Here is a 26834-nt window from a genome sequence, read left to right as displayed (position 1 = left end):
AATATAATTTTAATAAATAACATAATGAAAATAAGTTACAACTCATTTACAACTTCATATATAATTCTCACATTAGTAAAGCATAGAACTCCAAATGAACATGGAAATACTTTTTAAGTATCAACCTTATCTCTGATTCTTCCTTCTCCAGTTACATTCAACAAATAAATCTATAAAAGATGTCCTTAGATTTTCAACTTTAAACTGCTTAATTTTAAGCTTTAAATCAGCAAACTTTTGTATTATTATTTTCTGTTAAAAAATACCAAAGGAAAAATTGTAGGGACAGAAAAAAAAAAATCAATGAGAGGGGTAAAAGGGGGTTGACTACAAAGGTACAAAGGTGGACATTTCAGGGGTGATATAGATCTATTCTGTGTCTCAACTTATGGTAATGATTACATGACTGCATGCATTTGTCAAAACCTGCAGAACTACACACTAAAAAGAGTGAATTTCTCTGTATATAAATTGTACCTTAGTTAAAATAGATGCAAAAATGAAACTGCAGCAGTCTCAAAATCTGCATTCATCAAAAGGGGACACTTTTCTTCGGTAGGTACGCTTTATAACAAATAAATATTATAAACTTAAAATAAATTTTACACCTAAGTAAAAAAGAATGAGATACCAGTCTTTTATTTTTATTGTAGATTAATAGACATGAAAAGCTATAAATTACTCAGAAGTTAACTTAGAAGCAAAGTGTAGTGCCTAAGAGTATGTACTTGTGAGTTAAACAATCCTAAACTCAAAATTTAGTTGTTAGGATTAATATATTTGTAAAATGATTAGCATTTAAGTGATAGTTACTAGGAAAGCCATATCATCTCACCTTGGAAGCAATTCACTTCTAATGAGTACACGGAAAAACAAATCAAACACAGGCTACCATAATGTTCTAGAAGACAGCTGGCCTTAACATATCCACTGAGTGTTACTGGAATGTTTAGCATGTTGTTACTAATATTAAATAGCAATAGTATGCCTAGGGTTTCAAATGCCATTCTCACTTTTCAATTCATCCAACTCTACACTTACAAAATAGCTACAGAGACACCATGCAAGGCCCTGTCTTCTAGGAACTTACTTCTACTTGATGAAATGGACATTTAAAAAGATAATGTGGATTTAGTGAACTGGGAGTGTCATTGATAAACTTAGCAAAAGACTTGCAACCTGTATGCCTGGCTTATCTTATTCCATGTATATCCATGTTAAATACAGAGATACAAACAGGGTTCCCACGGGCACAGAGAGAAAGCAGCAGTGGTAACTCAACTAGGGGCAGTTTTGACCCCCCTGGGACATGTGGCAATGCCTGAAGACATTTTTGGTTCTCACAACTAGGGGCAGGTAGGTGCTACTGGCCACTGCCATCTGGTGGGTGGAGGCCAGGGATGCTGATAAACATCCCACAATGCACAGGACGACCCCACAACAAAGAATGACCAGGTCCCAATGTCAGTAGTATTGTGGCTAAGAAATCTTGGTCTGTACTATGGACAGAGTGACATTTTAAACACAGATAGGCTCAAAACACAAACTGTCTCACAGTGTATATAGGAAAAAGATAAAATCTACAAGGACCTGCATGGGTCAGGCTCTATGTATATATCTCTCCATTCTCACACAGATGCTGAAGAGCAGAGATTTTCAGGGCAGGAGTGATACACAGTTCCACATGGAGCAGAGATGCCTAGTATGAAAGGGATTTAAACATGTCTACTGGATTTGGCAATAAGAGACTCCTACTGATAGCAACTGGAGAGGGATAGTAAGGTCAGAGGTCACATCCCAACAGCTTACAACAGTGAATAGAAAGTGAGGGAGAGGATACTGAAGGAGTCACCATTTAAAAACATTTAGAAGAAGAGACATTTGAAAATGACTGGTGGGGGGGCGGGTGCTAGTCTTCATCACTCTCCACGTTCTCTCCTTGAATAATCTGCACATAAAGTGCTCACATGTAATTCTTTATACACAGCCCAGACTTCACTTCTGAGAGGTAGACTACTATCCACCTATCGGATTTTATGTTTCAGTGTGCACTGAGCATCTCAAAGTCAATATACACCAAACTCATCATCTCCCTATGTTATATTCTCTAACTCAGTGGCTGGTATCAATCAACCACTCACTTGGAAACAGGAATTCCTCGGAAAGAGGAATCACCTGTGACTGCTCCCATTCCCTCAATAAAGGCCTAAATATTGGTCAAATAAGTACCTTCCACTGTTCATTATTAACGCTACTGCCTAGTTTAGGTCCTCACCATCTTTTTCCTAGATTATAACAGCCTTCTAACTGGTTGATCTACTTGCCTCCAGATTTATCCACCACTAATCCAGCTTCCATACATCAATAAGAGTGATGTACCTAAAATACAAATCCAATTATGTCATCCTCTTGTTTAAATCTTCAATGGCTTTTTATCTCTTAGAAGTAAGTGTTGGTTCCACGAAATGATCGTAAGGCTCCATATTCTAGATCCACCCTTAGCAGCCCTTGCAGAGCATGGAGAATACAGATTCTGGTTCCACAAGTATCTAGGCCAGCAGACAGGTCACAGGCCCTGCTGGCGGGGAGAGGATCCCAAAGCTCTTTCATAGGGTCTACGAGATCAAAATTATTTTCAAAATCATACTTTAAACATGACTTGCTTTTCTCACGATGTTGACATTTACACTAAAGAGCAAAAGGAACAGTGGGTAAAAGTGGTGGTGCCTCAGCTCTAAACAAGGTAGTGATACCAAAATGTACTAATGGTCACTGTACATTTTCACCACGATGTACTCACAGAAAGAAAAACAACTGTGATAAAGCAGTAAAATTACTAATTTTATTAAAGTTCACCCTTTGCACTGTGGCCTTTCCGCTAACCTCGTGATGAGGTGGGAAGCATGAAGCTCTACTGCACGCTGGGTACTCTGTGTGCTCGAGGCGCCTGCGAGACCCGCTGTGAGCCCAGGGATCCCTCCCCTCACAGAGCACCATTCCACTTGAGGAAACGGAAGTCAGAGTACAGCTGGACTCGAGTAGGTGGCAGACATTTTCTTGAAAATTCAATGAAGTAAGCCTGTCACTTCAAGGGAAAAAACTGATAGTATTGTTATCAGTGATAAAATTTGAGCTTTCAAGCTAATTAAGAATTTTGGAAAACTTGCATCTGCCCCTGTGATCTTGACAGCTTCCCAGTTCTCCTTCTGAGAGACTGGAAGCAATGTTAACAAGTGTGATTTGTTGTTCCTGTACTGTGAAATGTGGTAACATTGGGAAAATCTGCATAACACAGTGAACCCTTATTTTCCAAATGACAAATGCATATTACAGCAGGTTAAAAATCCACTTCAGAGCACAAGATAGACCAATGGACTGAATGGAAGAGTATGAAAGCTTCATGAATCTTGTTTCAGATTCCTCTTTGCAACTACCTTGAAGAAACTACCACTGGTTTAGTTTTGGTGTGGCAGCAAAGAGTAACAACCACAATTTTCTAAGAAGGCTTAATATTCCTCTACTCCTAGTTTTACCAACTATGTATCTGAGTGAGCTAGATTTTCTTCATTTACTTCAAACAAAATAACACATAAGAGCACATGTGACAATCCAACTGTCTTCTATGAAGCCATTAAAGAGACTTACAAAAATGTGAAACAATGTCACTCTTGGGACTTCCCTGGTGGTCCAGCAGGTAAGAGTCCGCACTCCCAATGCAGGGAGCCGGGTTCGATCCCTGCTCAGGGAACAAGATCCGCATGCATGTCGCAACTAAGAAGTCCACATGCCACAACTAAGACCCGGCACGGCCAAAAATAAATAAATATTTTTAAAATGCCACTCTTTAGTATTTGTTTTTGTTCTGTAGTTATTTTCCATAAAATGGCTATTCATGTTAGCATGATGGGTATATTATTACTTTAAATGAATTAATAAGTAAGTACTTAATTTTTAATCATTTAAATTTCTAATATGATTATATAATTTATTTAGACAATAATGTTATTTTTATATTATATAATTTCTATAAACAAAAGCCCCCAAAGTACTAAATAATTTTTAAGGGTATAAAGGAGTTGAGAAAAACAGTTATAGAATCTGTGGAGCAAGTGAGTTTCCAGTTCTATTTTCCACCCACTCATACGATATGTTGAAGTTTTCATTTTCTACTCTAGACATCATCATGTATATCTTTATATCCCAACACTTAGCAGCATTCCTTGTATCTAGTGAATACAAGAGTTCAATGACTACAATGAATACATTGATTCAATGAGTGTATCACTGAACAAAATCAATGAAAGAAACAATAAACCAATACATGAAAATGGAAAAAAGAAATACAAATCAACACTCCTTACTCTTCTTCAAACTGGCCTATCATTTACTACATTTACATATACTATGTGTATTTTGTTGATCATATCATTATACTAAGTTTCTTGACACCTTAGACCAAGTCTATTACTTACCATTTGCTCCAAGTACCTAGTCCAAGAACAGAACTTCTTTGAACATTTTAAACTCAACAACTAATCTCAGTTAAGCCTGGATATCTAAACTGTGCTAAAAAGTTGATGTTCAAAGACAGTACATACCTCCTTCAAATAAAATACCATTTTAAATCTTTAGTGTGAATAAAAAGAGGTTTAAATTCTGACAACAAATATTTTCCAGTAACTGCTGTCACATTAATGACAATATATGTAGGCAGTATGTTTACTTATATTTAGCTCTCCAAGAGCCCCTGAAACCAAACATAAATGAAATCCCCAAAGAAAGCCAAGATTTTATACGAGTCATTCACTTCAATGTCTACCTCCTCCTAGCCATTGAATCAACCGAAAACAAGTATGAAAAATATGCTACATTCAATTCCTTTAGGTCTGCAGAAAAGCTATAGAAGCTAGAGAAAAATCGCTGATTAACCCAACCTCAATTACATAAAATGAACTATGAGACAACTTTCCTCCAACCCAGACTTATCAAGGTAATGATGATGAGAAACTCTGCCTTTTCACTTACTTTTGCCACACTTTCTCTCCAAGGTGTACACTTTTGTAATGGACAGTGAGATGATCCCTACGACCAAAGCATTTTCCACATTCTTCACACTGATGAGCCTTCTCACCTTAAAGACCCAAATATTTTCGTTATAAGGTGCATTTCAATTTTTTTTTTATCCCCAGAAACAAATTATCCAACAGTAAGATAACACGGTAGAAAACATATACCAGGAAGGTAAAGCCACCCTTTATCTGGGCTGTTTGCCTTATATTCTTACTCAAATATCTTCCTTCAATGACTCTGTACTTATTTTTATGGGTGTGAAGCCTCCTCCCCCACTTGGAGAAGGAATCAGTAGCCTTTTGCTGTACACTTCAAACCCTGACGTTCAGTGTAACAGAGTAAGATAAATGAAAGGACCTCAAAACTCAGGATGTGTTTTAGGAATATGTAAGTCTGGATATCAAACACCTCAAATGAATGTACACTTAAGATGAGGCTGTCTTATGTTTATAAAAAGGACCTGAACATTTTCAGATCTTTGTGCTTTACTTTTAAAAGATTTTTCATCTGTGGGGATTTCTTACATTTGCAATGAGCCAAAATACAAATATAAAGGAAAATTCTAGATGAGTCCAATTTGTCATCTCTATTCTCTTTTTTTTTTTTTTTTTGCGGTATGCAGGCCTCTCACTGTTGTGGCCTCTCCCACCGCGGAGCACAGGCTCCGGAGGCGCAGGCCCAGTGGCCATGGCTCACCGGCCCAGCCGCTCTGCGGCACGTGGGATCCTCCCGGACCAGGGCACGAACCCATGTCCCCTGCATTGGCAGGAGGACTCTCAACCACTGCACCACCAGGGAAGCCCCATGTCATCTCTATTCTTATATCCAGTTACAAAGGCTTGGCCTTTAAAAACCAGTCTCAACTTAACACCCGTGTGCAATTAAACCATGTGACCTCTAGGATTAGGAATTTAGAATTCTCCTGAAAATGGAAATGCGCAATTCCAGTGAGAAAGTCATCAGACCTTCAACATCTCTTAAAAGTGGCTATAACAACCGCAACCTGCCTCATTGGGGTCATTTAAGAAAATGTTATATCTGTTGCATACTTTATATTTTAATTATGTTTAAAATAATAATAATAATCACCTGTTCTACTGGGCTCATAGAGATGGCTCTTTCCCATTATTGTGCTCATATAGGTGGCTCTTTTAGCACTTCCTGAACATCAATCTGAGAGGAAAATACGAAATGAATCCCCAGAGTATAAAAATTATAAATACAGAATAAAGATCTGAAATTGATCAGGATTATTAAGGTACTCTTCCAAAGATAGGGCTTCAAAAATTCACTAGTACTCAACTTTAACACCCCAATTATAATAACTCTCTTCAAGCATCCAAGTTTTGCTAACTTCTTTCAAATCCAATCAAAATGAGAAATATTATCTTGGCTTCTTCCTTCAAAGAAGTGCCAATAGTAATTACTGCACATATCTACATAATATGCAAAATGCAAACCTTGAGAATTTGATTAAAACAAATTTTAAAATACGGTTTGTGGTCATAAAGGATAACCAAATGATTAAAATTACAGTGACCAAAAAACATGTCACAAAATTATGTCTCTTTCAGATGCTTTTTAAAAAAGGTTTTTACAATCAGCATTACAAAGAGGTGACCAAATATACCAAATCACTTAAATTACAGCCAAAATAAACATGATGTGGTTTTCAGGTGTTTTTGAAAAGGATCTTGGAAACATCATTACAAAACGCGCCTCACCTGAATGTATTTTCTTGTGCTTTGTAAGGTGATCGTGACGGATGAATGTTTTCCCACATTCATCGCACTCATATCTTTTATCGTCATGATGTACTCGTAAGTGAAGTCTATAAAGAAAAAAAATTGAAGCCCATTGACACTAGTGACACAGAAGGAAAAAAAAAATTGAAGCCCATTGACACTAGTGACACAGAAGGAAAAAACTTGGTTAACTCTAAATAACAAGAGCTGGCTGCTTACTCAACCACGCTCACCCATTATTTGCTCCATTTCTGACTTTCAGGGTCCTTCCCACTTTCACCACCTGACTCCAGGGCTCCCACTCACCAGTTTCAAAGCAGCACTTCAACATCTGCACAGGCTCCCACGACCTCTGGATGATACTCCTTCCTGACTTTAAGATCCTAAATCTGCTTCTGGGAACCTACCAAATGTCTAGGGGCGTCAGCCGATGTTGCAGAGGGAGCAAAAGGAGGACTGAATCAGATGGAATTAGAATCGGACACAGGGGGTAAGTGCACAAGTGACTTAAACATATGATGATAGCAAATTACTAAGGATTAATCCTATTCTGGACAACTGACACCACTTATACACTGACAGTTGAGAACTTAGCAAATTTAATAAGTAATCAACTTTCTGACAATCACATTTTACTACTTTTCTTCACACTAAACAAATAAAGTGTGGCTCATTTCATAGTCACCCAAAAACGGATTATAAAAGGTTATTATAATAGGTTATTAAAATTCATTTAATTTCAATTACTTTTATCCCCACAATCCTCCAACTATATATCAATACATCCTAGTGAAATGAACAGCCTTCCCATTCAAGTTGTCCAAACAGGTATTGATTCCCCTATGACTAAAACCAGTAAATGGACTGGACTACATCTAAAGGGGAAACATTCTGTTTAAACTTAAAAAGAGGTAAGTAAGAAATGATAGTGTAAAAACTAGATTCTTAAGAATATTAACAAAATTTGAAATTGTATACATATCTCACAGTAAGTAATCTATTATTTATTCATTAAAAAACTTTTCATAAATTGCAACTGTAGTCAGCACTCAGCTATACAAATATTACGTAAGTTACAACTATTACTCAGAAGACATTCTAAAACTGAGAATCCTGGAGTTTTCAATTTTGTCATATTTTCACATCAAAATATTCTTTGATAATTAGTACTGAAAAAACACACCAACTTTAGAACACCAGAGTTTTCATGAATTTTGATTCAAAGAAAAATAATGAAATATTTAAATGACAATGACTTAGTAAAGCATTCACCAAACTTAGTGATGAGGAAATATTTTAAAATATTTTATACTACAAAATGAATATTAAAAGGTAGGGGCAAAAGTCTACAGTTTTCTGCACAACTTTGCTTATCACAAGTTCTAAAACATGTTTTAATTCATCAAACGACTAACGCAATGATAAGAAAAGAGAGTTAAAGTGGAGATATAATTTTATCGTACCTAATATTGGGGAAAAAAATGGCTTGACCTACCTGTATGAGCTTCCATGACGAAAACTTTGCCCACAAATACTACAAAGATGAGGCTTTTCTCCACTATGGATTCTCAAATGTTCTTTCAAAGTAGTTCTGCATTAAAAAAATATATATATATATATTTAGCTATGGATTTTTTAATGCCAATGTATGTATTAAACACAGATTTCTAGAAAGCTTACTAGAACAGTGTTCAAGCTAACAGATAACGATGTCAATTATTCCCTTTTTCCTACAATATGTTTGCTCTTTATTGGATTAGTAGCACCAGCACAATAAACATGTTTATTATGTCTCTCTCCTTAAAAAAAGCAAATAATTTAACTTTGGCCTCCTTTGCCATTGGTTTGCTCTAAGATTTAATATATAGCTTATGTAAACTTCCAAGAAATACAAATGAAAAATGCTCAATTGTCACTACTGATTAGGTGAAACTGATGTTAATTTTAGTGGACAGTGTTTAATAATATATAAGAAATCCAGTTTATCAGTACTATTCCTTTCCAATATGTGCTCAAAACTTGTTAAAAGAATGTTTTAAGGCAAAGAAAACTTTACAGGCACTTGTAATTTCCAGATGCCAACGTTATAAAGGGAAACCAAATAAAGGACACAACTCTTGCTAGCCCTACCGACCCTGGATGGGCCACTGTGTAACCACTGCTGCATTTCCGACAGTTCTAACATTCGGAGATTTCCCACGTACATACACTGCTGAGTAAGGATGGACAAAGTTATTCTGGGGGGGAAGAAAGGAAAACACATGGAAAGGTTGTTTTCTTTTTTGGTTTGTTTGCTTTTTGTTTTTATAGGAAGACCTTTAAGGGAAAAAATTTTATAATGCATAAGATAAACTATAATTTACCAATCTGTAAATACAAGTTTTCATATAAATATAGCACATTGATTTTCCTGCCATCATACCCATTTGTTTTTTTTTTTTAGGAAAGTGGCATTTCTAATCTTTTTAAAATAATGAACTTCTATATACTGAAGAATATAAATATACACATATTGTTTAAAGAACAGTACCAAATGCTGATATGCAGGATAAGACAGAGAACACTCCCATCCCTTACAACTCCCCACATGCTCCTCCCTGGTCCTATCCCCCACCACGTCCCTCTCTCAGAAATAACCATTTATGTAAGTATGCCCTTTCTTTGCTTTACTACCTATATAGTACAAATCACTAAACTATGTATCGTATGTTTTTGAAAAACTGAGTAGCAAGCACAAACCTAACAATATGGCCACTACTGGATAAAGGGCCCACAAGGTAATAGCAGCAGGGTCTCCGTGTCGGCCTGGCTGCTCAGCTTCCCTGAGCGTTGGCACCAGCCCTTTCCAGCCTGTCAGCAGTAAAGTCACGACCAAATACTGCAAAGCACAGGGTTCATCCCAAACAGAGCATCTGGCTGGCTGGAGGGGACCTGGTACTGGAATCTGGCAGAGACACGGTCAAAGTGAGTAGGCTGCTGTGTATATCTGGCTCCTAGGTGTACCATGACCTACGTCTAGTTCTCATGGACAGGTCACAAAAGAACATTTCTGTGAAATGAAATGAGTATCCTCAGTTAAATCAAGCAGCCAGGCATACAGACAACAGCAGGAGCCTCTTAAGCATACAGGTACTATACAGCCAGCAGAATACAGATGAAAATTTGGGTCAGCGAGGGGGACATGGGGAGTTGCTGTTCATGGGTATGAGGTTTCAGTTACACAAGATGAGTAAGTTCTAGAGACCCAGTGTACAGCATTGTGCCTGTGGTTATCAACACCACATTGTACACCTAAACATGTGCTAAGAGGGTAGATCTCGTGTTAAATGTTCTTACCACAGTAAAACAATAAAGCCTTGGGGTCAAACCTACTCCAGCGTTCTGTCCACTAGTTAACAGAGGAAACATGTCAGCAGGGATCTTAGCACTGACTACCCTCAACATGTCATGGGTCACGGCCACTAAGAGTGTGGACTCAGTACCCATCACATAATCACATGTGACACCCTGGGATCTTCATTCACCATCCTGCACATATGACACCCTGGGATCTTCATTCACCATCCTGCACATGGGACATCCTGGGATCTTCATTCACCATCCTGCACATGTGACACCCTGGGATCTTCATTCACCATCCTCCCGTGAACTCCCTTTGCCTCTTTACTGTATTAAAAGTCCGGTTTCCTGGTCTTCCTCTTCGTCAGTTTACTTTCTCATTCTGGTGAAGCACACCTTCTAGGGGCTTCATGAGAAAGATTACAGTGAAAGCTAATTTTTTGACATCATGAAGAGTACCCTTATTATCCTCAGACTTGTTGACAGTTTGATTAAGAACAGAATTCTAGGTTGGAATTTCTTTTTTTTCCAAATTTTGAAGGTACAACTGGACCACCTTACTTCCAGGGCTGCTGCTCAGAGGGAAGTCCGAGTAACTCTCATTCTTAATTCCATGTGTGTGACTTTCTCCCTAGAAAAAACAGAAGCACAGACAGGCTTCTCCTTGTCCCCAGTGTTCTGAAACATCATAGTGCTGCACCTTGGAGTAGGTTTATTTTCACCTAATGTCCTAAGCATTTAATGTGTCATTTCTGTCTGGCAACTCATATCTTTCAGTTCTGGGAAATCATCTTGAACTATTTCAGTGATGATTTTATTCCCTTCCATCTTCTCTGTTCTTTCCTTCTGGACCTCTTGCCTGGTTTCCAAATGTTCTAATCTTTACTTTTCAGTTCTGTATTTTTTTGCTCTACTTTTTTGGAGATCCCTTAACTTTGTCCTGCAATCCATCTGTTAAGGTCTTTACTTTGTGGATCATGCTTTGAATTTCTGGGAGTTCTGATTTGTCATGTCAGTGACTCATTTGTATAACATCCTGTTCTTGTTTAATGGATTCTATATCTTCAACTGAGGATATTAGTAATTGTTTACTTCTTTTTTTGCAAGTTTTCTTCTTCCTGCATAATGTTTCCTTCAAGTTTTTGTTTCGTTTTCTGTTGGAATAAATCTCCCATGTTAAAGGTTCTCCTTCTGCGTCTTGTAATTCTTCACTGTTTGCTCATGATTAAGTGTGATAGGCTAAACACAGATGGGAGGATCAGGGAGCATGGGTAGGCCTTGATGACTCTGTGTTTCACTGTAGGTGGTCTGGGTGTATTATTTACCAGGGAATATATTTGTCCTTTGGTTGCTCATGTTTTCAGGGAATTGTTTTCTAATCTACTGTCTGAAGGGTAAAATCTAAAAGCCAAGATGTCCAGCAGCAACGGCCTGTGTGGGTGACGGAAGAGAAGCCAATGATCTAACTTAACTTCTAGAGCAGTTCTGACTCTAGTGCTCCTTACTCCGCCTGTCCTTCACCCTAGTTCCAGAGGCATCTGAGACTGCCAGTTCCCATACCTTTCGTGGCTTCTGGGATGTAAGCTAGGTTCTCAATTTCTCCATTGCCACTTTGGGATCTGTCTTCCTCAGATCTGCTAAGTCAGTTACCACTGATACATCTGCTTTCTAGCTTCCAAACCTGTGTTGCTCTTGTCATTTTTCTGTCTCACTGTCTTTGTAGCTTATGTCTTTAAAATAAATAAATGAATGAATAAACAACCTTCTACAACATATTACATAATTTCTTTTATCCTTAAATTTCAAATTAAAGCATAATTCAGGTATCTTGTGTCTTGTGTTACCCTAATCCTTATAAAATACATTCATTAATTATTTCTACATAACAGTACCAGGATGTTTCTGGGTATTTAGATAATTCCTCACCTTTCTCGTACTGATTTCCCACAGATAAAGCAAGTCCATTTTCTCTTTCCACCATGGGTACACTCTATATGGCGTTTCAAATTTCCAGTGTCGTTAAACTGGCGACCGCATATATCACATGGAAAAGGACCTAAAAAGGAAAAAATAGTGTGCATCTAAACTTTAAGAATAGATACTATGTTAAATTTAATACGTATGTTATAAATTCATGCCTACCACTACTAACGTATATATCATAACACAATCTATTATTATTTTTTACACAATTATTATTATTTTACACAATCAATTATTTATTTATAGTTTTCTCTTCCCTTCTAGAGTGTTTATTTTATTCCCAGCAGACAGGATACAATCATCTCTATATTCCCAAAGCTGAGTATGGCACCAGGCATCTAACATAACAAAAGCTGAATAAACTAATGAGTTTATTATAAACTGAAACAGCCAGTTCCTAGTTTGAAATCAGACCGGGTCAAACTAAAAAATGTTACATACTGAATTTCTGGGGAAAGGAGGTAATGAGAAGCCTTAAAGAACCAACAGAACACTAAGAGAGCTCATGGTTTGGAAAGGCACTGCTGCTCCTTAGAGCCAAAAGATCTTAGTGACACTGCCTCTACCGAAAAGACTGTGGCACATTTCTGTTTAGTCGTACAAAATTAAATACACATTTCTTACGGTAATATTGACCTTAGCTGGATTCAAAATTTCACCATGATTTTACCAAATCACTGGAGAGAAGACAGAGTTCTACCGAAGGGCAAACTGAAAAGATGACAAAGGATGTGTGAAAAAGAAGTATAACTCAGCTTGCTTCACCCTCCCCACCCCGATATCTGTGGATTCAACCAACTCCAGATAGAAAATATTTGAAAAAAATTCCAGAAAGTTCCAAAAAGCAAAACTTGAATTTGCCAGGCACTGGCAACCATTTACATAGCATTTATATTGTATTTACAACTATTGAAATAGTATTTACATTGTATTAGGTATTATAAGTAATCTAAAGATGATTTAAAGTATACAGGAGGATGTGCACAGGTCATATGCAAATGCTACACCATTTTATACAAGGCACTGGGGCATCCTTGGATTTGGGTATCTGGAGAGGTCCTGGAACCAACCTCCATGGATACTGAGGGGCAACTGTATTCCTCATTGTGCAATACAGCCTTGAAAATATCTGAAGATGGCTGTCCTGTCTCCCTTTCCCAAACAAAATATTTCAAGGTCCTTCAAAAGTTTTTCAGATGACATGATTTTAAAGCCCTATGTTGCCATAATTACCCACCTCTAGAATATATGTCAGTATCCATTTTGAATGTGTTATCCATAAATGAATGCAATATTCCAGATCAATTTAAAATCAGCCAGATGATTACCTTCCTAATTCTGAACATTTTTATTAATGTAGTTTAAAACTACAGTTGTTTTTGTCAGTCATATGACGTTACTGGTTCAGACTGTGCCTCTGCTATTAATAAGCCCATCTGAAAAGTGAGGCATTTGGATTCTGTACTATTTTAAAGCTCTGCAACTCCTAATGATTAAAAAAAGTCAGATCATTCCCATGTGTACAACTTTGTATTTATTCTTAATTAATTTTAACTTTTTTTTTAAAGCAGAGTTTTTTTTTACTTCTTTATTTTCTGCTGTATCAACTACCCCTGCCAGCTTTATGTCATGTAGCATATTGATAAAGCATGAAATATATTATTTTTATCCAAGTTGTCAATAAAAACATTGAATAGGATAGGGAAAAGGCTACTTGAAAGATAATAATTCATTATTGGGAGTAACTGTCATAAATGTACCTAACTGTACTACCATCTGGAACACAAGTCTCCACCTTGACCATAAGCATGAGAGAGAGAATTCATCAAATACAATATTGAATTTCAAATATACTAAGTTTACTACACTCTCTGAAAAATGAGTTTTTTCCAAGACAAAAATGCCTACCCCCAGGCACTCACAAACCTATCCAACAATCAACAATAAATAAATGCAGTTATGACCATGAACACATCTGCCACCAGAAAACAAACCCCACATTTACTCATCTCCAAGAACAGCAGCAAATCCAGTACCCCTCCCCACATACATGACCTCCTTCTCCTAGTGATTCAACAGCAGCGGCCTCCTCCAGCATGACGTGACCACCAACGGTTGCTATGCTGCTCCTAGGAAAATTAATCTACTTACCCAGATGGAACTTCTCTTGATGCTTTAACCGTGCAAATCGTGATTTAAAATGTTCTTCACAATAGGTACACTTAAAAGGTTTATCTTGAGAATGGAGAATCATATGTTCCTCCAAGTGTGGTCTTCGAGTAAAAGATTTCTTACAAATCTAAAAGAAAATGCACATAAAATGTAAGGGAACCTGAATTTAAAATAAAAATACAAAGCTCATGATGAGAAATAAACACATATATTCAAGTAGCTAAAGAGAAATTTCTCCTGAAAGAGAAAACTTACCAGAAGTATAATCAACTATTGTGCAGAAAAAATACCTTGGAGGAATTACAGTAAGAACTTATTTTAAATTAGTACTAAATTTAGCTAAATTTCAATACCTTACATTTCTAATAAGCTAATTCCTAAGATCATACAGTAATCACACTATCTTAATCCTGGTCAACATTTCTAAATCCATTAAATTTATATTTTAAATCGAGGGCTTCCGGGAAGATGGCGGAGGAGTACGATGCGGAGATCTCCTTCCACCCCATAGATACACCAGAAATACATCTACACGTGGAGCAACTCTGGCAGAGCACCTACTGAACGCTGGCAGAACACCTCAGACCACCCTAAAGGCAAGAAACCCCTCACGTACCTGGGTAGGGCAAAAGAAAAAAGAATAAACAGAGACAAAAGGATACAGACAGGACCTGCACCAGTGGGAGGGAGCTGTGAAGGAGGAAAGGTTTCCACACACTAGAAGCCCGATCGCGGGCGGAGACTGCAGGTGGCGGAGGGGGCAGCTTCGAAGCCGTGGAGGAGAGCACAGCAACAGGGGTGCGGCGGGCAAAGCGGGGAGATTCCCGCACAGAGGATCAGGGCCGACCGGCACTCACCAGCCCTAGAGGCTTGTCTGCTCGCCCGCTGGGGCAGGCGGGACTGCGAGCTGAGGCTCGGGCTTTGGTCGGAGTGCAGGGAGAGGACTGGGGTTGGCGGTGTGAGCACAGCCTGCAGGGGGTTGGTGCGCCACGGCTGGCCGGGAGGGAGTCCGGGGAAGAGTCTGGACCTGCCGAAGAGGCAAGAAACTTTTTCTTGCCTCTTTGTTTCCTGGTGCGCGAGGAGAGGGGATTAAGAACGCTGATTAAATGAGCTTCAGAGACGGGCGCGAGCCGCGGCTGACAGCGCGGACCCCAGAGACGGGCATGAGACGCTAAGGCTGCTGCTGCCGCCACCAAGAAGCCTGTGTGCGAGCACAGGTCACTGTCCACACCCCCCTTCCGGGGAGCCTGTGCAGCCCGCCACTGCCAGGGTCCCGTGATTCAGGGACAACTTCCCCGGGAGAACGCACGGCGGGCCTCAGGCTGGTGCATCGTCATGCCGGCCTCTGCCGCCACAGGCCGGCCCCACACTCCGTACCCCTCCCTCCCCCCGGCCTGAGTGAGCCAAAGCCCCCGAATCAGCGGCTCCTTTAAGCCCGTCCTGTCTGAGCGGAAAAACAGACGCCCTCTGGCGACCTACACGCAGAGGCGGGGCCAAATCCAAAGCTGAACACCGGGAGCTGTGCGAACAAAGAAGAGAAAGGGAAATCTCTCCCAGCAGCCTCAGAAGCAGCGGATTAAAGCTCCACAATCAACTTGATGTACCCTGCATGTGTGGTATACATGAATAGACAGCGAATCACCCCAAATTGAGGAGGTGGACTTTGAGAGCAAGATTTATGGTTTTTTCTCCTCTTCCTCTTTTTGTGTGTATGTATATGCTTCTGTGTGCGATTTTGTCTGTATAGCTTTGCTTCCACCATTTGTCCGAGGGTTCTATCCATTTTTTTCTTCTTTTTTTAAAAAATTTTTTCTTAATAATTACTTTTAATTTTAATAACTTTATTTAATTTTACTTTATCTTCGTTCTTTCTTTCCTTCCTTCCCTCCTTTAGACAACGAATCATCCCAAATTGAGGAGGTGGACTTTGAGAGCAAGATTTATGATTTTTTCCCCTTTTCCTCTTTTTGTGAGTGTGTATGTGTATGCTTCTGTGTGAGATTATGTCTGTATAGCTTTGCTTCCACCATTTGTCTGAGGGTTCTATCCGTCCGTTTTTTGTTTCTCTTAATAATTATTTTTTTATTTTAATAACTTTATTGTATTTTATCTTATTTTATTTTACTTTATCTTCTTTCTTTCTTTTTTTCCTTCCTTCCCTCATTCCTTCCTTCCTTCCTCTCTCCCTCCCTCCCTCCATCCCTTCTTTCTTTCTTTCTACTTCTACTAATTCTTTCTTTCTACTTTTTCTCCCTTTTATTCTGAGCCGTGAGGATGAAAGGCTCTTGGTGCTCCAGCCAGGAGTCAGTGCTGTGCCTCTGAGGTGGGAGAGCCAACTTCAGGACACTGGTACACTGGAGACCTTCCAGCTCCACATGATATCAAACAGCGAAAATCTCCCAGAGATCTCCATCTCAACACTAGTACCCAGCTTCACTCAACGACCAGAAAGCTACAGTGCTGGACATCCTGTGCCAAACAACTAGCAAGACAGGAACACAACCCCACCCAGTAGCAGAGAGGCTGCCTAAAATCATAATAAGTCCACAGACACCCCAAAACACACCACCATATATGGACCTGCACACCAGAAAGACAAGATCCAGCCTCATCCACCTGAACACAGGCACTAGTCCCCTGCACCAGGAAGCCTACAGAACCCACTGAACCAATCTTAGCCACTGGGGACAGACACCAAAAACAACGGGAACTACGAACCTGCAGCCTGCAAAAAGGAGACCCCAAACACAGTAAGATAAGCAAAATGAGAAGACAGAAAAACACACAGCAGATGAAGGAGCAAGATAAAAACCCACCAGACCTAATGAATGAAGAGGAAATAGGCAGTCTACCTGAAAAAGAAGCCAGAATAATGATAGTAAAGATGATCCAAAATCTTGGAAATAGAATAGACAAAATGCAAGAAACATTTAACAAGGACCTAGAAGAACTAAAGATGAAAGAAACAATGATTATCAACACAATAAATGAAATGAAAAATACTCTAGATGGGATCAATAGCAGAATAACTGAGGCAGAGGAACGGGTAAGTGACCTGGAAGATAAAATAGTGGAAATAACTACTGCAGAGCAGAATAAAGAAAAAAGAATGAAAAGAACTGAGGACAGTCTCAGAGATCTCTGGGACAACATTACATGCACCAACATTCAAATTATAGGGGTTCCAGAAGAAGAAGAGAAAAAGAAAGGGACTGAGAAAATATTTGAAGCGATTATAGTTGAAAACTTCCCTCATATGGGAAAGGAAATAGTTAATCAAGTCCAGGAAGCACAGAGAGTCCCATACAGGATAAATCCAAGGAGAAATACGCCAAGACACGTATTAGTCAAACTGTCAAAAATTAAATACAAGAAAACATATTAAAAGCAGCAAGGGAAAAACAACAAATAACACACAAGGGAATCCCCATAAGGTTAACAGCTGATCTTTCAGCAGAAACTCTGCAAGCCAGAAGGGACTGGCAGGACATATTTAAAGTGATGAATGAGAAAAACGTGCAACCAAGATTACTCTACCCAGCAAGGATCTCATTCAGATTTGAAAGAGAAATTAAAACCTTCACAGACAAGCAAAAGCTGAGAGAGTTCAGCACCACCAAACCAGCTCTAAAACAACTGCTAAAGGAACTTCTCTAGGCAAGAAACACAAGAGAAGGAAAAGACCTACAATAACGAACCAAAACAATTAAGAAAATGGGAACAGGAACATACATATCGATAATTACCTTAAGTGTAAATGGATTAAATGCTCCCACCAAGACACAGATTGGCTGAATGGATACAAAAACAAGACCCATGTATTTGCTGTCTACAAGAGACCCACTTCAGACCTAGAGACACATACAGACTGAAAGTAAGGGGATGGAAAAAGATATTCCATGCAAATGGAAACCAAAAGAAAGCTGGAGTAGCAATTCTCATATCCGACAAAATAGACTTTAAAATAAAGACTATTAGAAGAGACAAAGAAGGACACTACATAATGATCAAGGGATCGATCCAAGAAGAAGATATAACAATTGTAAATATTTATGCACCCAACATAGAAGCACCTCAATACATAAGGCAAATACTAACAGTCATAAAAGGGGAAATCGACAGTAACACATTCATAGTAGGGGACTTTAACACCCCACTTTCACCAATGGACAGATCATCCAAAATGAAAATAAATAAGGAAACACAAGCTTTAAATGATACATTAAACAAGATGGAGTTAATTGATATTTATAGGACATTCCATCCCAAAACAACAGAATACACATTTTTCTCAAGTGCTCATGGAACATTCTCCAGGATAGATCACATCTTGGGTCACAAATCAAGCCTTGGTAAATTTAAGAATACTGAAATTGTACCAAGTATCTTTTCCGACCACAACGCTATGGGACTAGATATCAATTACAGGAAAAGATCTGTAAAAAATACAAACACACGGAGGCTAAACAATACACTACTTAATGACGAAGTGATCACTGAAGAAATCAAAGAGGAAATAAAAAAATACCTAGAAACAGATGACAATGGAGACACGACGACCCAAAATCTATGGGATGCAGCAAAAGCAGTTCTAAGAGGAAGTTTATAGCAATACAATCCTACCTTAAGAAACAGGAAACATCTCGAATAAACAACCTAACCTTGCACATAAAGCAATTAGAGAAACAAGAACAAAAGAAACCCAAAGTTAGCAGAAGGAAAGAAATCATAAAGATCAGATCAGAAATAAATGAAAAAGAAATGAAGGAAACAATAGCAAAGATCAATAAAACGAAAAGCTGGTTCTTTGAGAAGATAAACAAAATTGATAAACCATTAGCCAGACTCATCAAGAAAAAAAGGGAGAAGAGTCAAATCAATAGAATCAGAAATGAAAAAGGAGAAGTAACAACTGATACTGCAGAAATACAAAAGATCATGAGAGATGACTACAAGCAACTCTATGCCAATAAAATGGACAACCTGGAAGAAATGGCCAAATTCTTAGAAATGCACAACCTGCCAAGAGTGAATCAGGAAGAAATAGAAAATATGAACAGATCAATCACAAGCACTGAAATTGAAACTGTGTTTAAAAATCTTCCAACAAACAAAAGCCCAGGACCAGATGGCTTCACAGGCGAATTCTATCAAACATTTAGAGAAGAGCTAACACCTATTCTTCTCAAACTCTTCCAAAATATAGCAGAGGGAGGAACACTCCCAAACTCATTCTGAGGCCACCATCACCCTGATACCAAAACCAGACAAGGATGTCACAAAGAAAGAAAACTACAGGCCAATATCACTGATGAACATAGATGCAAAAATCCTCAACAAAATACTAGCAAACAGAATCCAACAGCACATTAAATGGATCATACACCATGATCAAGTGGGGTTTATTCCAGGAATGCAACGATCCTTCAATATATGCAAATCAATCAACGTGATACACCATATTAACAAATTGAAGGAGAAAAACCATATGATCATCTCAATAGATGCAGAGAAAGCTTTTGACAAAATTCAACACCCATTTATGATAAAAACCCTGCAGAAAGTAGGCATAGAGGGAACTTTCCTCAACATAATAAAGGCCATATATGAGAAACTCACAGCCAACATTGTCCTCAATGGTGAAAAACTGAAAGCATTTCCGCTAAGATCAGGAACAAGACAAGGTTGCCCATTCTCACCACTCTTATTCAACATAGTTTTGGAAATTTTAGCCACAGCAATCAGAGAAGAAAAGGAAATAAAAGGAATCCAAATCGGAAAAGAAGAAGTAAAGCTGTCACTGTTTGCAGATGACATGATACTATACATAGAGAATCCTAAAGATGCTACCAGAAAACTACTAGAGCTACTCAATGAATTTGGTAAAGTAGCAGGATACAAAATTAATGCACAGAAATCTCTGGCATTCCTATACACTAATGATAAAAAAATCTGAAAGTGAAATCAAGAAAACACTCCCATTTACCAGTGCAACAAAAAGAATAAAATATCTAGGAATAAACCTACCTAAGGAGACAAAAGACCTGTATGCAGAAAATTATAAGACACTGATGAAAGAAATTAAAGATGATAAAAATAGATGGAGAGACATACCATGTTCTTGGATTGGAAGAATCAACATTGTCAAAATGACTATACTACCCAAAGCAATCTACAGATTCAATGCAATCCCTATCAAACTACCACTGGCATTTTTCACAGAATTAGAACAAAAAATTTCCCAATTTGTATGGAAACACAAAAGACCCTGAATAGCCAAAGCAATCTTGAGAACGAAAAACGGAGCTGGAGGAATCAGGCTCCCTGACTTCAGACTATACTACAAAGCTACAGTAATCAAGACAGTATGGTACTGGCACAAAAACAAAGATAGATCAATGGAACAGGATAGAAAGCCCAGAGATAAACCCACGCACATATGGTCACCTTATCTTTAATAAAGGAGGCAGGCATGTACAGTGGAGAAAGGACAGCCTCTTCAATAAGTGGTGCTGGGAAAACTGGGCAGGTACATGTAAAAGTATGAGATTAGATCACTCCCTAACACCATACACAAAAATAAGCTCAAAATGGATTAAAGACCTAAATGTAAGGCCAGAAACTATCAAACTCTTAGAGGAAAACATAGGCAGGACACTCTATGACATAAATCACAGCAAGATCCTTTTTGACCCACCTCCTAGAGAAATGGAAATAAAAACAAAAATAAACAAATGGGACCTAATGAAACTTAAAAGCTTTTGCACAGCAAAGGAGACCATAAAGAAGACCAAAAGACAACCCTCAGAATGGGAGAAAATATTTGCAAATGAAGCAAATGACAAAGGATTAATCTCCAAAATTTACAAGCAGCGCATGCAGCTTAATAACAAAAAAACAAACAACCCAATCCAAAAATGGGCAGAAGACCTAAATAGACATTTCTCCAAAGAAGATATACAGACTGCCAACAAACACATGAAAGAATGCTCAACATCACTAAGCATTAGAGAAACGCAAATCAAAACTACAATGAGATATCATCTCACACCAGTCAGAATGGCCATCATCAAAAAATCTAGAAACAATAAATGCTGGAGAGGTTGTGGAAAAAAGGGAACCCTCTTGCACTGTTGGTGGGAATGTAAACTGATACAGCCACTGTGGAGAACAGTATGGAGGTTCCTTAAAAAACTACAAATAGAACTACCATATGACCCAGCAATCCCACTACTGGGCATATACACTGAGAAAACCATAATTCAAAAAGTGTCATGTAGCAAAATGTTCATTGCAGCTCTATTTACAACAGCCCGGAGATGGAAACAACCTAAGTGTCCATCATCGGATGAATGGATAAAGAAGATGTGGCGCATATATACAATGGAATATTACTCAGCCATAAAAAGAAACGAAATTGAGCTATTTGTAATGAGGTGGATAGACCTAGAGTCTGTCATACAGAGTGAAGTAAGTCAGAAAGAGAGAGACAAATACTGTATGCTAACACATATATATGGAATTTAAGAAAAAAAAAACTGTCATGAAGAACCTAGGGGTAAGACAGGAATAAAGACTGTGTCCTACTAGACCTACTAGAGAATGGACTTCAGGATATGGGGAGGGGGAAGGGTAAGTTGTGACAAAGTGAGAGGCATGGACATATATACACTACCAAACGTAAGGTAGATAGCTAGTGGGAAGCAGCCGCATAGCACAGGGAGATCAGCTCGGTGCTTTGTGACCGCCTGGAGGGGTGGGATAGGGAGGGTGGGAGGGAGGGAGACACAAGAGGGAAGAGATATGGGAACATATGTTTATGTATAACTGATTCACTTTGTTATAAAGCAGAAACTAACACACGATTGTAAAGCAATTATACTCCAATAAAGATGTTAAAAAAATTTATATTTTATATCAATGATATGAATAAAGGTTTTTATCATGCTTGCCATATATTTGATTAGGAATAGGAGTAAGAAATTTCAGAAAAATTACTTTAAAAAGTTTATCTCTTGAGGTGGTCAGAAAGAATAGACACAACATTTTAAATAAATTTGGCAGACATCAGATTTAGAAAAGGGGAAGAGGAACTGCTGTACCAATATAGCATGTCCTAAACACCAAGCATAACAACCACCACAATACAGCATGTACTATACACCAGGTATAACAACACAGCATCTACTGTATGCCAGGTATGTAACAACATAGCATGTACTATACACCAGGTATAACAACACAGCATGTACTATACACCATGTATAACACAGCGTGTACTATACACCAGGTATAACATAGCATGTACTATAAACCAGGTATAACACAGCGTGTACTATACACCAGGTATAACACAGCGTGTACTATATACCAGGTATAACACAGCGTGTACTATACACCAGGTATAACACAGCGTGTACTATATACCAGGTATAACACAGCATGTACTATACACCAGGTATAACAACATAGCATGTATTATACTCCAGGTACAACAACAGCACAGCATGTACTATATACCAGGCACAATGCTAAGTAATTCATGGATTATTTTACTTAATTCTCACAATAAACCTAAGAGGTAGATATAATTGTTATCATTTTGCAGCTGAGTATGATGAAACTTAGTAAGGAGAAGAAACCATCTTATAAAGATCCAAATAATTAATAATTAACTTCAATTCCTAGAAGCTGAAATCAGAGAAATGGTGAGAATCTTGTCATGTATTGGGTTGGCCAAAAGGTTCGTTTGGTTTTTTGCGTAAGATGGCTCTAGTAGCACTTAGTTGTCTTTAACTTCATTCAAAATAATTTTGTTAACTGCAAAAAACAAAACAAAACAAAAAATTTTGTTAGATTGTATTGTGACAGCTGTCATATCAGTGTGCATTTTTTTAAAAATATCAAAATTGGTGAATTTTTGTGTGGCCATTTTAATATTGAAGATGGAAGAAAAAAAGCAACATTTTCGGCATATTACGCTTTATTATTTCAAGAAAGGTAAAAACACAGCTGAAACACAAAGATTTGTGCAGTGTATGGAGAAGGTGTTGTGACTGATCAAACGTGTCAAAAGTAGTTTGTGAAGTTTCGTGCTGGAGATTTCTCGTTGGACGATGCTCCACATTGGGGTAGACCAGTTGAAGTTGATAGCGATCAAATCGAGACATTCACTGGAACAATCAATGTTATACCACGTGGGAGATAGCCGACATACTCAAAATATCCAAATCAAAGGCTGAAAATCATTTGCACCAGCTTGGTTACGCTAATTGCTTTGATGTTTGGGTTCCACATAAGTTAGGCAAAAAAAACCTTCGACTCTATTTCCGCATGCGATTCTCTACTTAAACATAACGAAAACGTTCCATTTTTAAAACAAATTGTGGTGGGTGATGAATAGTGGATACTGTACAATAATGCAGAACAGAAGAGATCATGGGGCAAGTGAAATGAACCACCACCAACCACACCAAAGGCCAGTCTTCATACAAAGAAGGTGATGTTGTGTATATGGTGGGTTTAGAAGGGAGTCCTCTATTATGAGCTCCTTCTGGAAAACCAAACAATTCCAAGTAGTGCTCCCAATTAGACCAACTAAAAGCAGCACTTGATGAAAAGTGTCCAGAATTAGTCAACAGAAAACACATAATCTTCCATCAGGATACCACCAGACCGCATGTTTCTTTGGTGACCAGGCAAAAAACTGTTAGAGCTTGGCTGCGAAGTTCTGATTCATCTGCCGTATTCACCAGACATTGCACCTTCGGATTTCCATTTATTTTGGTTTTTACAAAACTCTTCTAATTGAAAAAATTTCAATTCCCTGGAAGACTGTAAAAGGCACCTGGTACAGTTCTTTGCTTAAAAAGATAAAAAGTTTTGGGAAGATGGAATTATGAAGTTGCCTGAAAAATGGCAGAAGGTAGTAGAACAAAACAATGGATACATTGTTCAATAAAGTTCTTGGTGAAAATGAAAAATGCGTCTTTTATTTTTATTTAAAAACTGAAGGAACTTTTTGGCCAACCCAATATATAAGTTGAAGCCTAGGAGTAAACAAAATGATATCTGATTACTCCTTTAAACAATATTTACCTAAATAATGAAAAAGTACTTTAGGAGTTGCGGTAGAATAAAAATACGTACAAATTCTTTGCTACTCCTATCATTGTAAAATGGAGATTAATTCCACTCCCCTTAAATCTTCCCTAGCTGTAGTGCCTTGTGTGACCAACAGAACATGTCGGAAGTGGTGCTCTGAGACTTCCGAGGTGAGGCCATAAGAAGCCTGAGAGCGTTTACCTCGGCTTCCTGGAACAAACACACACTCACTCCTGGAGCCCAGCTGCCATGCCAGAAGGCAGTTCAAGGAGCCCCAGGAAAAGCCAGCTGTCCTTGCTGAGCTTCTAGCTGTTGACCAACACCAGGTTTCCAGCCATGTGAGTGAGGCACCTTGGAAGCAGCCCCAAACCAGACCAGATCATACAGACCATCCATCAGCTGAAAACAACTGAGCGACTTCAGCTGACACCATGTAGAACAGAAGAATTGCCTAGCAAAATCCTGCCCCCATTTACATTACTGACCCCCAAAATGATGAGATACAATGAAACGGTAATTTAAGGCCATTAAGTTTTGAGGTGGTTTGATATATAGCAACAGACAACCAGAAATGGAAGGAAAATTCTAACATTTTATATTCTGTGCAACAGTAACATCACAGTTTCAGACAACTATAAAAACATGGTATAGTGATTACAATAAAAATAAAAACTAGGATTTCTATTTTTCAGGTCCATCATTCAAAAACTAACTCATACCAGGCTTAATTTACAAAAATATTAGGATAACACTGTATAAAAGATTCTAAAAGTGATATAAGCTAAGTTTATATTACTTTAAAATTTAATTACTTTCCCAAAAGGTCACAATACATTTAATTTGGTTTTCTACAACAAATTAAAATCTCTTACATCACATTTCCAACTTTCACTCTTAGTCTTCTTAATGGAAGTAAATTCTTGTGCATTTTCAGGATGAAATCTATAAGAAAAAAATTAAAAGGCTGTCAGGAAAAGATTATATTAGTTAAGTCAATATTCTATCTAATATGTTGACAGTGATTACAAGAATCAGGCACTGATTCCTTTCTTAAAGAGACGGGCACATTTGAGTACTTCAAGAATACAGGTATCGCTATTATTTTAATATATGAATATGTGTGCTTAAAGTTATGCAGAAATAGTCAAAGTAAAGCATAATCATACTTTACATATATTCAGGAACCTATCTATTCACAGATAATCTTCAATGCCATTCACTTGACTTGTTTTGGTCCATATTTCAGTAAATTTAATTTCTCAAAGTTAAATATGCAATACTATACTAAATATTCTTTCTCCCACAAATTTGCATACACTAAAGACAAAGTTGAGCATGCAGAATAAGTTTCCTACAGTTCTAAAACCATATAGGTTGAAAACATACTTGCCAAAACCCAAGACAGAAAACCCAGGATAACAAAAATTCTGTATCTTAAACTTCTATAGCATAGACTATAGTTTTTGTTTCAGTATCAAAAAACTTCATCTCAATAGCAATAGTAAAAAATATGAACTAACATTTGCTGTTCTTTTCTTAATAAATTTGTAGTCTAGAAAATGTTAAGCAATGAAAAAATTGGAGACAAGCACCCCATAGATGTTTTTAGCTCACTACATATTTAAATTAGAAGGCACACTAAAGTATATTACGGAAGCAAGATAATACTTGCCTCTTAACATGCTTGGCTAAAGTCTTCTTGCTTGCATGAAGTTTATTACAATAAGGGCACTTGTGCTCCTTCTTATGAAATTCTGTTTCATTACTGTGCTTCTTTCTGTGAACAGTTAGGTTAGACTTTGTCGAATAGCGCTGGTGACAAATATCACACTCAAAGGGCTTCTCACCTGTGTGAACACGTGTGTGGCTCTCATATTTTCCTATAAAAAGACAGAAATTAAAATTAAATTCAGTACATTTACTACATAGTGACTGAAATTTGACAGTGGAATAAAATCTCCTGATTAACAGTTTATTTAGAAGCCATGAATTGAAAGGAATTTTCAGATTTGGCAGACCTTTTAAAAATATTGTAAAAGGAAATATAATATGTTATGTATCTTATATATTTTCATCTCTCTTCACAAAGAAGGTAATCTGGAAAGAGCACTACAAATCTAGTATACTCAGAAAAATTTATACTTCACTACAGTCCATTCCTACAAGACCTCTCCAACTTATAAGACATTAAGACACAAGTAAATCACCTGTACTTGACTGCATGCTTAATACTAAGCTACTAAGGCCAATATATATGGGCAGTATCAAGGGAAGTAAGAAAAGGAAAAAATGAACAGGTATGATGTACAGACATATTAATGTGAGATTTGTATTATATTCTGAATGCATATCTGAGTTCCAAACAAATGTTACAGGTATTTGCAATAGAAAGAATCAAAAAATTTTAACCCTCCTACACTG

General features: G+C 37.8%; 1 protein-coding gene across 3 annotated transcripts in view; it reads right to left on the bottom strand.

Annotated features, from left to right (window-relative positions):
• Positions 1-26834, bottom strand: part of ZBTB41 (zinc finger and BTB domain containing 41) — a 51104-nt gene that overhangs the window by 14686 nt on the left and 9584 nt on the right. For all 3 annotated transcript variants that reach the window (XM_027122139.1, XM_027122140.1, XM_027122142.1), the window contains 7 exons: positions 26086-26293; positions 25286-25355; positions 14289-14436; positions 12081-12210; positions 8311-8406; positions 6795-6901; positions 5026-5131 (listed from right to left, as the gene is read on the bottom strand). In XM_027122139.1, coding sequence (XP_026977940.1) covers positions 5026-5131; positions 6795-6901; positions 8311-8406; positions 12081-12210; positions 14289-14436; positions 25286-25355; positions 26086-26293 — 865 coding nt within the window. The remainder of the gene's footprint in view (positions 1-5025; positions 5132-6794; positions 6902-8310; positions 8407-12080; positions 12211-14288; positions 14437-25285; positions 25356-26085; positions 26294-26834) is intronic.

The sequence above is a fragment of the Aethalodelphis obliquidens genome, unplaced genomic scaffold (assembly GCF_003676395.1).
Source record: "Aethalodelphis obliquidens isolate GAN/ISIS:26980383/991018 unplaced genomic scaffold, ASM367639v1 scaffold24, whole genome shotgun sequence".
Lineage (NCBI taxonomy): Eukaryota > Metazoa > Chordata > Mammalia > Artiodactyla > Delphinidae > Aethalodelphis > Aethalodelphis obliquidens.
Note: the sequence above shows the minus strand (reverse complement) of the source record. Positions and strands in the feature narration are given on the sequence as shown.